Consider the following 12626-nt stretch of genomic DNA (forward strand, 5'->3'; position numbering starts at 1 on the left):
TCAACCATTATCAGTCGACTTCTGGATCATCTGATTATGAAAGTTTGCACCATTTGCATAATGCTGAAATAAGGGCTACTGGACTCAGCGCTCCTTTCTTAATAAACATCAATAATCAGTGAACAAAAGTTATCTGATAGTTTAAAATGTTTTAAAGACACCTAGTATTTCAGGTAATAAATACCTGCTGCTCCAGACTCCTGGCTGTAGCTAATGGACGAAGAACGAATTGTTCGCAAGCGTAGACTCTGGGCTCTCTCCTGGCGAGCAGCATCACAAGTCTGGTTGGGATGCCAAATTTGTTTACAATGATAGCAAAATTCAGTTCCACAGCCTTCACGTCCACATGTAAGTTTAGGACAGCTTGCACAGCCAAAAGCGATTACAGCATACCTTAAAATGTTCAAGAATAAGTAGGAGGAAGATTGTTATTCTCAGTACTGCACAGTGGCAAGCAGTAAAACTGACTTTCGGGGATAAATTAAGAAATATCCCTTATTCTGAAAACAGAACTCCATTGTCATTGTGATCTAGCTAACAAAAGTTTGAAGATCTGAACCTAACAATCTAAGTCCTTGTATTTCACAGTCTGTGTAGCATGTACTCTTTGATCTAAGTCCCAAGTTTCAACAATGAGAATGGTACATTCCAGATTCCCACAATTCTAAATGCTTGGTGCTGACCTCAAGCCATCTATAATAATTGTGTTATTTTTTAAGGTCTTTCAAAGTTGCACACATTTTAGTGGTTAAGAGTTAGCAAAAATAGACTATGTAATTGCAGTTGCTTGTAGTTGCTTGTGTTCAGTGAAGCCCACAGTAGACACTACAAATGACAAATAAGTAATCAATAGGTCTAATCTTAAATTCCCCAAACCACCTCATCAAACTAAGGCAAACAGGAGTACCCACCAGTTGCTTGCAGCCATTTTATATAGTAACTTGAGTTGTGAGAATAAAATTAGTTATTCTCAAAACCTCTTAAAGCCAAACTATAGGGAACTACTATCCTCAAAAGCAACAAAAGGTCAATGTTGTATAGCATGAACTAATATAACTTTTAAAAAAAACTACTTCCAATCCTGTGACTTGTCTACTATATAAAATACGATTAATATAATAAGGACCATCTCAGGCTTCCTCATCATCACAGTGGCAGCCAATGACTGGAACAGAAGATCCCACTAAAATGCAGTCTCTGGTCCTGCATTCAAAATGTTATCTCCTGGTTCACCCTTTACGTTCCCTCCGTGGTGTGGAAGCATTGGGAGGAATGTGGAGGCCCAAGGTTTGCTCTGAATTCCACAATCTGTAAAACCCCAGGGGCCCAGGTCCAGCTGAAAACAAGCTTAGATTCAAATAATATTTCTGAGAACACAAAGTTGAAGGTAATCTTAATTTTCATATTCCAACCCAACAACTACCAGAGAGAAGTGGGGCACATTGTATCAAACAGACATAGTGCATATGTGACAGAAAATCAGTGAGCACTGGAGAGTTAACAGTGTCTCTTATAATACACAAGAGGTTTGACTCTGAAATTAAGCTGTTAATCCCAGCTTTTCCCCATGAACATTCTCTAATCAATAATAGTAATGCAATAATGCCATTTGTAGAAGGGAAGGCAAGTTCAATAGACCAACAGGGATTCTGCCCTTTTGTGTAGAAATAAGGGCTTTGCTGGCAGAATCAGAGAACAGAGGTATAAAACATTAGGTAAAGGTAAAGGTACCCCTGCCCGTACGGGCCAGTCTTGACAGACTCTGGGGTTGTGCGCCCATCTCACTCAAGAGGCCAGGGGCCAGCGCTGTCCGGAGACACTTCCGGGTCACGTGGCCAGCGTGACAAAGCTGCATCTGGCGAGCCAGAGCCGCACACGGAAACGCCGTTTACCTTCCCACTGGTAAGCGGTCCCTATTTATCTACTTGCACCCGGAGGTGCTTTCGAACTGCTAGGTTGGCAGGCGCTGGGACTGAGCAGCGGGAGCGCACCCCGCCCCAGGGATTCGAACCGCCGACCTTTCGATCGGCAAGTCCTAGGCGCTGAGGCTTTAACCCACAGCGCCACCTGCGTCCCAAAGGTAAAGGGACCCCTGACCATTAGGGTCCAGTCGCGGAGGACTCTTGCACTTCGACGTGCTTTCGAACTGCTAGATTGGCAGGAGCCGGGACCGAGCAACGGGAGCTCACCCCGTCGCGGGGATTCGAACCGCCAACTTTCTGATCGGCAGGCCCTAGGCTCTGTGGTTTAACCCACAGCGCCACCAGCGTCCCCTGGAGAGTTAACAGTGTCTCTTATAATACACAAGAGGTTTGACTCTGAAATTAAGCTGTTAATCCCAGCTTTTCCCCATGAACATTCTCTAATCAATAATAGTAATGCAATAATGCCATTTGTAGAAGGGAAGGCATGTTCAATAGACCAACAGGGATTCTGCCCTTTTGTGTAGAAATAAGGGCTTTGCTGGCAGAATCAGAGAACAGAGGTATAAAACATTAGGCGTCTGCATTTCAGTCTTCTCACATGCTTAGAAACTAATCCTCAGTATCTAGAAGCATCAAGCCTCAGGCTGTTTAAAGATATATGGGGGGGGAGAGGAGGAGGGACAGTGGCACTTTTGTACTTTAGGCTACATTCCAGCTACACAGGTACTTCAGGATTCCACAGACACACACACATACCCCATCCTCCAGCCGGGCAACAGCAATCAAGGAGGATGCAGAGCAGGGCTGATGAAAACTTTAACTTGGAGAGGAGGCATAGCCTAGGGAGAGTCCCAAGGGCCAGTGCGAAAGGTCTGTGGGGCTGTGTCATTCCCAGATTCAACATACTAAGCAACAGCACAGCACAACAACAATGGGGAGGAGCAAAGTTCTCTGATCTTTGCCCTGGGAGCCTGTGCAATTGTGCCAAGCCATGGTTTGGCTTAGCATGACATATGAAGCAGGCCACTCACAGAAGTTGCTAGTCAACAAAAGAGAACTAATGTACCGTATATTAAAAATCAGCACACTTCTGGGTGCAGACTGTTTATAACGGGGTGGGGGGGGGAACCTCAGGTCCAGGAGCTAAATGCAGCCCTCCAAGCATTTCTATCTGACACTTGGGGCTAAGCCCAGCTCATGCCACCTCCCCAGACTATACCAGCCCTACTCTATGCCTACCTTGATACCTTTTGCCTGGCTGGTTTTTGTGTGGTTGGAATGTAGCTGAGCTCAAAGAAGTAAAAGTCATCCATAACCACATCCATGTTTTGTCTCTAGCCCACCAATTACATGCTTCCCTCAGAAGGTCACCATATAGTAGCCCTCACAATGCAAAATGCTCCCCATCCCTGGTTTATATTATTGCTTTATTTGTCATCTAATATCTTGCTTTATATCTTAAAATATTTTTAGACTTGGCAGTTTTTTGTTTTTAATGCATGTATTGTCTTTTCGGCATTCCTCTTTCAAGAAGGAAAGTGGATATTTTTATCCCAATCTGTATTGGATATGTAATTGTTCTTATATGTGCAAGTGTTTTATATATGTCTTTATTGTATTGTGAAATAGCTTTGAGATGTTTCACAGGAAGTGGCTTAATAATAACAACAACAATAATGATGCAGAGCCCTTTAATTACAGGCTTGACCAGAGTGACATGCAATCCAGCCATGCAAAAGCAGCTCCCTCACCACTCTTGTAACACATGAATCATCTCTAACAAAGGAATCTATATGCAAGGTCACTGAGAAGTAAATCCAAGTGTGTTCAATGAAGCTACCTACCAGAAAAGTGTATGCAAGATTGAAGCCCCAACCTAGGACACAAAACTGAATCTGAACATTACACAGGACTCAGTAGATTAAAAAATAAAATAAAAGGTACAATCAACAAAAAATCATTTAAAATGAAAAGTCACTCAAATAAATCCATAGCATTGTGAATCAAGGAAAGGGGTGGTGAACATAAACCTATTGTATTGTACTGATTAAATAATCAGGTAACTGGTTCCATGGTCAATCAATTCTATTTCTCAAGGAGTTCCTCTTACTGTTTAACCAAAATCTAGCCTCCTATAATTTTAGTATTTTCTTGAAGATGTGTAGTCTTCTCTTGGAAAATGTTCCAACACATGGTTTGGAATCTATAGGTTTCCAAGTTCATAAATGCTGTAGTGGGGCAGAGAAGGACATTCAAAATAGCTACAATGTTGTCCAGAAAACTGGCAACATCTCAAATTAAAAGAATTTTATGCTCCATACTTTTGGTCTAGGATTGGACTGACAAGAACAAGATGATAAGCGCAAAGCAAGAAAAGCAAACCATGCTTCTGCAATGTTTCTTTCTAAATAGGACCACAATCCAAATTTGATTCAAAGCCAATACTGGAGAACATGCAATTACTGTCATTTGAACTACTGAAGAACTGAATTTTTTTTTTAGTTATTCAGTCAATCAATAGATATTTAGTAATTACTATCCAACATATGCAGAAGTGAAAAAACATACTCATCTGTTATTCTCCATGGAAAACCAATTACTTCCCTACTACCAGCTCATTTTCCATGCTATTTTATTTACAACATCACTATACTTTTTCTCACCAGCCACCTGTTCCTAGCTACACACAATCTTCTTGCTAACATGATAATGCAGCACTTCAGGTCACAGAATAAGTATATACTTTTAATGCAAAAAGTGCTTGGCTTAATGACTTCATGGATACTAATGCCATATATACGATAAACACGAACGCTTAAATTGGTCTAAACCACAGAGCCTAGGGCTTGCCGATCAGAAGGTTGGCGGTTTGAATCCCCGCAACGGGGTGAGCTCCTGTTGTTCAGTCCCTGCTCCTGCCAACCTAGCAGTTCAAAAGCATGTCAAAGTGCAAGTAAATAGGTACCACCCCGGCGGGAAGGTAAACGGCGTTTCTGTGCGCGGCTTTGGTTTGCCTGAAGCGGCTTAGTCATGCTGGCCACATGACCAAGAAGCTGTCTGTGGACAAACGCCGGCTCCCTCGGCTAGTAAAGCGAGATGAGCACCGCAACCCCAGAGTCCGCGACTGGACTTGGGGTCCCTTTACATTTACCTTTAAGCTGAAGTTATTGTTTTGCTAAGGATTAAAATGATCTAAAAATCAGCAGAGGACGTGGTATTTGTCATTGTATCTAATTTGTGCTGATTGGCATACTGTTGTGTAAATTTTGTGTAGGAAGGTTTGTATGATTTAAGATAAGGCAAGTTCAGGGGGGAGTGAAAGAGGGATGGAATGTTTGTGTGTGTTGTGTGCTGAATGACAGGGTAGCTTATGACAGAATAGGTATGTGTCTGGGGAGTGACAGTTGGGTTTTGGAGGAAGTGAGAGTAGCTGGTGTGGGTGCTGAGGAGTAAGGGGTAGAGTAGGTTGGATAGGATACAGTTAGGAATAGAGGTATAAGCACATGTTAAAACATAAAATAAATGAACACCGTTATTAAAGCAAATCCCATAAAAACCCTTTATATTCAGCTTTTACTATACTAATGGAGTTTTGTGTGTTCCAATCACATTTCATATTTGGCCAAGTTATCACAGCTATAACAAAATAAGTCAGAGATAGGTGTTTATATGATAGCAGCAGAATAACAGCAGTTAGGAGATTGCTTGAAGTTTGAGAACCCAGAGCTGGGAACCGAACAAGGCAACCGAAGGCGGGGAGAGTGGTGAGAGGAGCTTTACCAAGCAAAACAGTGATTAGAATGAAAAGTACCCTCTTGCTCCTCCCAAGTAGTGGGCTTGGAAAGGGAAGAATATGACAAAGGGTACACTTGTTCTGGCTTAATGATGACAATCAAATGTGTTTCCTTGAATATTAAAACATTTGCAGCTTAGGAAAAAGTATTCTAGCATCAAGCAGCAACAACAAACTGGTTTATGCTCTCTTATACTGAATTTCTACTGGCCACCAATATTTGGGGTATTAAAACTGCCAATGCCAGGATGTGTAACTACAAGGTTAACTTCTTTATTTTATAAAAACTTTCACAATTTACACTCAAGAAACTGCTAGGTTTCTTTTCAAAGTGTATTAAAATATTTCTATTTTATTTTAAAGGGACTAAAGTCACTCCTTTAAACACTCTACAGTGTGAAATAACAGTGTTTACCAGAATAAATCTGCCTGTCTGTTCTTTTACTTTGTTTCATCTATGCCATGAAACAATAAGGACTACTTAGCACAACCTGAGCAATATGAGGGAGGCACAAAACTTCAAATGTTAAAATAGTTACAAATTAGTAGACAATTAGAGCAATTTAATGAGCTGAATAATATATTTCAGAATGACGACAAGATCCATGTGCTTCATTAGAATGGGTAGGAAGGGGGGGTGGAGATAATAACTTACCCACAATCAGGAGCAGGACACCACCTACAATCAGGGTCTGCCACAAGCCATCTTCTAAGCATAAATTCTTCATATTTTTCCATCAATATGTCATCATTTAATATCAATCGAATATCATGAGGATTGAATCGCTCAGAGCACTCTGGACAGCTGATATTAACTCTGCTCTCAGAGATTTCTATCCGGAGATACTGACGTAAGCAATCCACACAAGATCTATGGTGACAAGTCATTATTTCCGGAAACCTCTCCTTGGAGTGTCGCAAAAGGCACAAGGGACACTCCATGAAGTCTCCGCTCTGTTTGCTGATGATGGTTGTTCCATTGTCAGAAGACATATAGGCAGAGAAAATAGAGTTCTTGTCCATACACATTTCCGAATGTATGCTTTCAATACTTGCAATGCCATCCACACCTCCGTTTATATCTCTGGACTTGCGTTTTGTATCCCTTTTTCTTCGAAAGAGAGACCCCAGTGAAATCCTTCTTTTCTTTGGTGCCTTTTTAATTGAAGGCAAGCTTACAGAGGAGGCAGAAGATTGCAAGTCTCTATCAGATCCCATTTGCCGATGTAAACTCATGGCTAAAACATTCATCAGAAATGGATCAAAGCATGTGTACAACACTGATCACTTTAAGGAAAAAATGCCTATTGAGAAGCAGCAAACTTAGAGGTCATGTTGGGGAGGGGGCTAAGTCATGTTATACATGGTCGGGTCTGTCTTCTTCACATACAAAATTCTTCACAACATATAATTCCAGGAAACTCTTCACAGCAATTCTACAAATGAAAGGGAAAGACAAGAGACAGATTAGCATCACATATATTCAGGTTCTTTGTTGTTTTCAGAGGACTTGTATTACTCTGCTAACTCCTATTACAGCTACCTCATCAACTAAACCTCCACCTTGTTTGCTTCAGCCACCTGTGCACTTCTGTCAATTAGCAAGTTGATATAATCAAGGGGTGGACCTTTTTTTTGTTACAGTTTAATGATTATACTACAGTTTAATGAGATATATACAACAAAAAGAAATAATCTAACAAGGAGAATTGCTTGGGAGTTTTCCATTCTGGTGAAATTGATGCATTATTTAAGAACTAAGGAAAAAAAGCAACATGATAACTTCATGGCAAGCTAGAATCCTTTTATTATCGTAGCAGCTTAATATGCTTTGAGTTGGGGGGGATGTAAGACAAAGGGACACAAATGCTGAATATGCCAAAAGGCGATATCCTATACAGGTGGCAGAAGTGCACAAAAGGGGGGGGGGGTGAGAACTGGAAAATGATTGTTAATCACACTGACAATCATCCCAAGTTATAGATGCATTTAAATCCAGTATTTTATTGAACTCTTACAAGGGAGACACTGTTATTGATAAAGCTGATAAAGAGCAAAGGAGAAAAATAAGAACCATACTCCCCAGTCAGATAGCCCAAATGACCCTGAGTGTCGTCTTGTTCAGGCAGGACCATGGAGAAAGTGAGTAGAACCAGCTGTAGCTAATAATGGACATCCAGTTACAAAACCAGCACAGGCAAGCTGCAGTGGGTGTCACTGGCAGGGCACTCCTGACAGGGAGACACCGAAAGAGAACTCTCCCCTTTGGCCTGTGCATTTGGGGTTGCAACAAGGGTGCCCTCCTGCTGGTCGGGTTTCTATTTTCTGTGGTGTGTCTGTGATGTGGGTAGAAAATGTCTGAGGTTATTTTTTGGTGAGAGGAAGGAGTACCAGGGAAGGGTGTGTGCAGTTCCACCTATCCTTGGGTGAGAAATAACAAAATGGGTGAGAGCCAGATTGCTATGCATTTCTTTTGATAGTTTACAGTTCTGACAGTGCATAGTCAACTCCTGGTGACTCTGCATACATTTTTAGCAGAAACAGTAGAATGATTGGTCACAGCAATGTGGCGAATGAGAGGGAGATATTGGAGTAACGGAGTGGATAATGTATTTTTAATGATGGATGTGTGTGAGTTGTGGAAGTGAAATGGGACGAGTGATACGGATGGGTAGGTGGTAGTACATTATTTGTATTTCTGTAGAAGGGAAATTGAGAATACATTTAAAATAGAATCTGGAGGGGAATATGCATGTATTACTGTGATGAGTTTTGCTTATTATGAGTAAATGTGTCCCTTGGTAATAAGAGTGAAATTGTTTCCAAAAAAAGTACTATTATGTTTTGCTTTAGGGGGAAAAGTTATTTTATTTTGTATTCTAGTTCTTCAGTTTCATTGTTTATAAATATATTTGTTACTTTTGTAACCCCCTTAAGACACTTTCTTGGTATAAAATGGTATATAACTCTATCAAATAAAAACTTGCAATCCAAAAAGCAGGAGACACACAGCTTCATATTTTCCAATAAGGTAAAGGTAAAGGTACCCCTGCCCGTACGGGCCAGTCTTGACAGACTCTGGGGTTGTGCGCCCATCTCACTTAAGAGGCCAGGGGCCAGCGCTGTCCGGAGACACTTCCGGGTCACGTGGCCAGCGTGACATCGCTGCTCTGGCGAGCCAGAGCCGCACACGGAAACGCCGTTTACCTTCCCGCTGGTAAGCGGTCCCTATTTATCTACTTGCACCTGGAGGTGCTTTCGAACTGCTAGGTTGGCAGGCGCTGGGACCGAGCAGCGGGAGCGCACCCCACTGCAGGGATTCGAACCGCCGACCTTTCGATCGGCAAGTCCTAGGTGCTGAGGCTTTAACCCACAGCGCCACCTGCGTCCCTACATTTTCCAATACTTCCCTCTTAAACATTACCGTTTTGGCCACATAAGCAACAGCACTCACATAACTGAACAGGAATCAGAAGACAAAATGCTGGTTATTAGGAAAGAATGGAGGTATTTGTTTACAACAGCTATGACCAGGGCTTTTTTGAGTCAGAACTCACCAGAACTCAATTCCAGCACCTCTCAGGTAAACACCGTTGCCACTGAAAGAGCAAAAGAGGCGTTCATGGTGAGTTCCAGCACCTCTTTTTCCAAAAAATAGCACTGGCTGTGACCATAATAGAACATCAAGATCATAGAATTTTAAGAGTTGGAAGGGACCCCAAGGGTCAGCTAGTCCAAGCCCCTGCAATGAATGATGATAAGGCTTCTTTCCTGATGTAGGACTAAGCAATGGACTTCTGAGAGCATGTTGACAGTTGGAATGCAACAGAAGATTCAGTTTAGGGCACAGCTTTCCAAACTGTGTGTTGTGACATGTTAAGTGTGTTGGCTGCAGTGTTAGGTGTATAGTATGAACGTTCCCCACGCTCCTCCCAGGACTGGAAAGGGGTTAGTTTAACCTTCAGTTTGCTAGTAAAACTAAATTACTGTGTCACAAAATGATGCATGTCTAAAAAGTGTGTCACCAACATGTAAAGTTTGGAAAGCTCTGGTTTAGGGGGTTGAAGGAGAAGGGGGACATCCTAGGAAAGAAACACTCCTGTAACTAAAGTGACTAAGGTCTAGCAGTTCAGCATAAAAATACAGTGGTACCTCTGGATGTGAACGGGATCTATTCCGGAGCCCCGTTCACATCCTGAAGCGAACGCAACCTGCGTCCGCAGGTCGCCACTTTCGCGCATGCGCGTGACGTCATTTTGAGCATCTGCGCATGTGAGAGCGGTGAAACCTGGAAGTAATGTGCTCCATTACTTCCGGGTCGCTGCGGAGCGCAACCCGAAAATATTCATCCCAAACCATATTTAAACCGAGGAATGACTGTAATGCAAAATTAAATACTATAAATTTAGAGCACAGTGCTTTGTTTGTTGTTTTGATTATCTCTTTAGCTTGGTTGACTTTTGTGCACAATGATACAAATTTGTTATTGTTAGTTAAAAAGGAGAATTTATGCCTTGGACAAACGCAGTTCCCACGTTTTTATTCTCAAGGCTGACAGCTGCCATAGCAACAACCCAAGTTACCTTTGTATATTTGAGGAATACATGGTAATGGAAAGAAATTCTTCAAGCAGTTGAAGTGGGCTGGTAATAACAGAAACACTGTACTCAAACCCACATGGTGTGTTCTCATACATATTAACATTTTAAAATTATGTTAAATCATTGGAAAGTAATGTTTAAAATCTGAAGAAAATTGAGTTTCTTATTAAGAGATCAGTTGTCACTAACAAATGGTCTGGTAGTGGCATTTTCCAAATAAAAGTGCTGCAGTGGGAAAGGCCCAGAGAAATCTAAATTGGGACTTGGCCCAAATTCACTCTCTCAAATTATTCTATGGTTCACCAATGTGCTATATATTCCTTAGGCAACAGCTACAAAGGAGCTGAGAAGTTGCTATTAGACAAGTTCATTTGCCAGTCATCACTAATTATTCGGCAACTTCACACTTCCTCTCAGAGAGCTCATTCCCAGCTGATACAGAAACATACTTTACTTAAAGCAGAAGCATATATTTAAAACTTTTAATTAGCTGGCTGTACATTTAAAGTAGGGGACGCAGGTGGCGCTGTGGGTTAAAGCCTCAGTGCCTAGGGCTTGCCGATCGAAAGGTCGGCGGTTCGAATCCCTGCGGCGGGGTGCGCTCCTGCTGCTCGGTCCCAGCGCCTGCCAACCTAGCAGTTCGAAAGCACCTCCGGGTGCAAGTAGATAAATAGGGACCACTCACCAGCGGGAAGGTAAACGGCGTTTCCGTGTGCGGCTCTGGCTCTGGCTCTGGCCAGAGCAGCGATGTCACGCTGGCCACGTGACCCGGATGTTTCTCAGGACAGCGCTGGCCCCTGGCCTCTTAAGTGAGATGGGCGCACAACCCCAGAGTCTGTCAAGACTGGCCCGTACGGGCAGGGGTACCTTTATCTTTTTACATTTAAAGTCTGACATTCATTTTTTCTTTCTGTAAAAGCAGTTGAACAGGAGTGTTGTAAATTACTTTAATAGGGCATAGGCCTAGAACATATTTTTTTTAAAATAAGCCCCTCTTAAGTATTGATATTTCCTTTCCCAAGTTATTCCATCTAACTGTCCACCCCCATATCTAATAATGGAGCTGAAATGAATAAATGTGGCTATTTAATTTAGCTGGAAATGTACAGTAAACGATGTACAAAATTAGTAAAGTAAATGTATGTATCAAAGTTATTGTTGGCATTAGCATTACTACAGATACAGCATTTGTTTTCACGTTTAATGCTTCAGCAAAAATGAAACAAATGTTTTACAATGCATGCAAATATGAAACATGATTTGCATGAACTGTGATTAACAATCCTTCAAGGCACTTAGCAGGGAAAGTTCCACTATTTATGCATCATCAACTAGCCGTTGTTGTTGTTGTTAGCAATTCCAATAGGTTCACTTTTATTTATTACTTCATACAATGTAGTATGAACTAGCACATATTAAAATTTAATTTGCACCTATTTCAATGATGTGAAATATGAATCTCCCTCCCCCCCCCGCCATCATATACCCTGCAGAAATAGGCCACAGTTCCGAAACCTAGAAGCTTTTAAATGCTGCCCAACTATAACAACACTGGCATGAACAATAAAAACATTAAGAGTCAGGGCACCATAAAGAGTAGCAAATTTTAGTACAGTGTAACAAAAGCTTTTACAATCTGGAGTCCACTTTGGCTCATGCATGAAATGATCTCTTAAAATAGACATGTGGGCACCTGGGTACTAATGGGGGGGCAAAAATAGTGTTTACAGAGGGTCAAAAGGCCCGGAAAAAGCAGGGGCAGCAGTAGATATTAGGGTGTGTGCAAGGGCTTCATCATCTCTGCATTTGTAGTCTGATTTTTTTTTTTTGAGTCACACTTTGTTCTGTAGTTCAGCTCCTGAGCCACTCTGAATGAAATGAAGTTCTGTGTTTTCCCATTCACTATAATGTGGAATCTATAAAATGCTCATAATCCCCCCTTTTGGCTGAAGTGGATGAAATTTATATACAAAGGAGCCCCTCCAGAGTGGATTAAGACTTCCAAATTGCAGACAAACTGCTACAGAGCCTCAAAGGAATGTAGGATTTGGGGGGTGGGGGTGGAACTTAACTGAAACTTTTAACCTTGCTAGTTTCAGCATCTGCATATTCCAGGCAGGAAACTAGGACTCCAAATCAATTTAAGCATCAGGGAATACAAGAGTACAGGAAACAAAAGGCATTATCCAACTTCATACAGAAAAGAAAATTAGCACAGAAAGGGGAAGAGAAACTGACAAAACAGCCCCACCTAATTTGCACTCTACAGGTCTGTGAAATATACATTTTAAACCCAAGGATGGGGAA

General features: G+C 41.7%; 1 protein-coding gene across 14 annotated transcripts in view; it reads right to left on the reverse strand.

Annotated features, from left to right (window-relative positions):
- RNF19A (ring finger protein 19A, RBR E3 ubiquitin protein ligase) overlaps positions 1–12626 on the reverse strand; it is a 57384-nt gene that overhangs the window by 31311 nt on the left and 13447 nt on the right. For all 14 annotated transcript variants that reach the window (XR_013841084.1, XR_013841085.1, XM_079984818.1 and 11 more), the window contains 2 exons: positions 6374–7154; positions 185–393 (listed from right to left, as the gene is read on the reverse strand). Coding sequence is in view for 12 of the 14 variants with exons in the window: in XM_079984818.1 (XP_079840944.1) it covers positions 185–393; positions 6374–6969 (805 nt within the window). In the remaining 2 variants the exon portion in view is untranslated. The remainder of the gene's footprint in view (positions 1–184; positions 394–6373; positions 7155–12626) is intronic.

Source organism: Podarcis cretensis (genome assembly GCF_951804945.1).
Source record: "Podarcis cretensis genome assembly, chromosome: 7".
Lineage (NCBI taxonomy): Eukaryota > Metazoa > Chordata > Lepidosauria > Squamata > Lacertidae > Podarcis > Podarcis cretensis.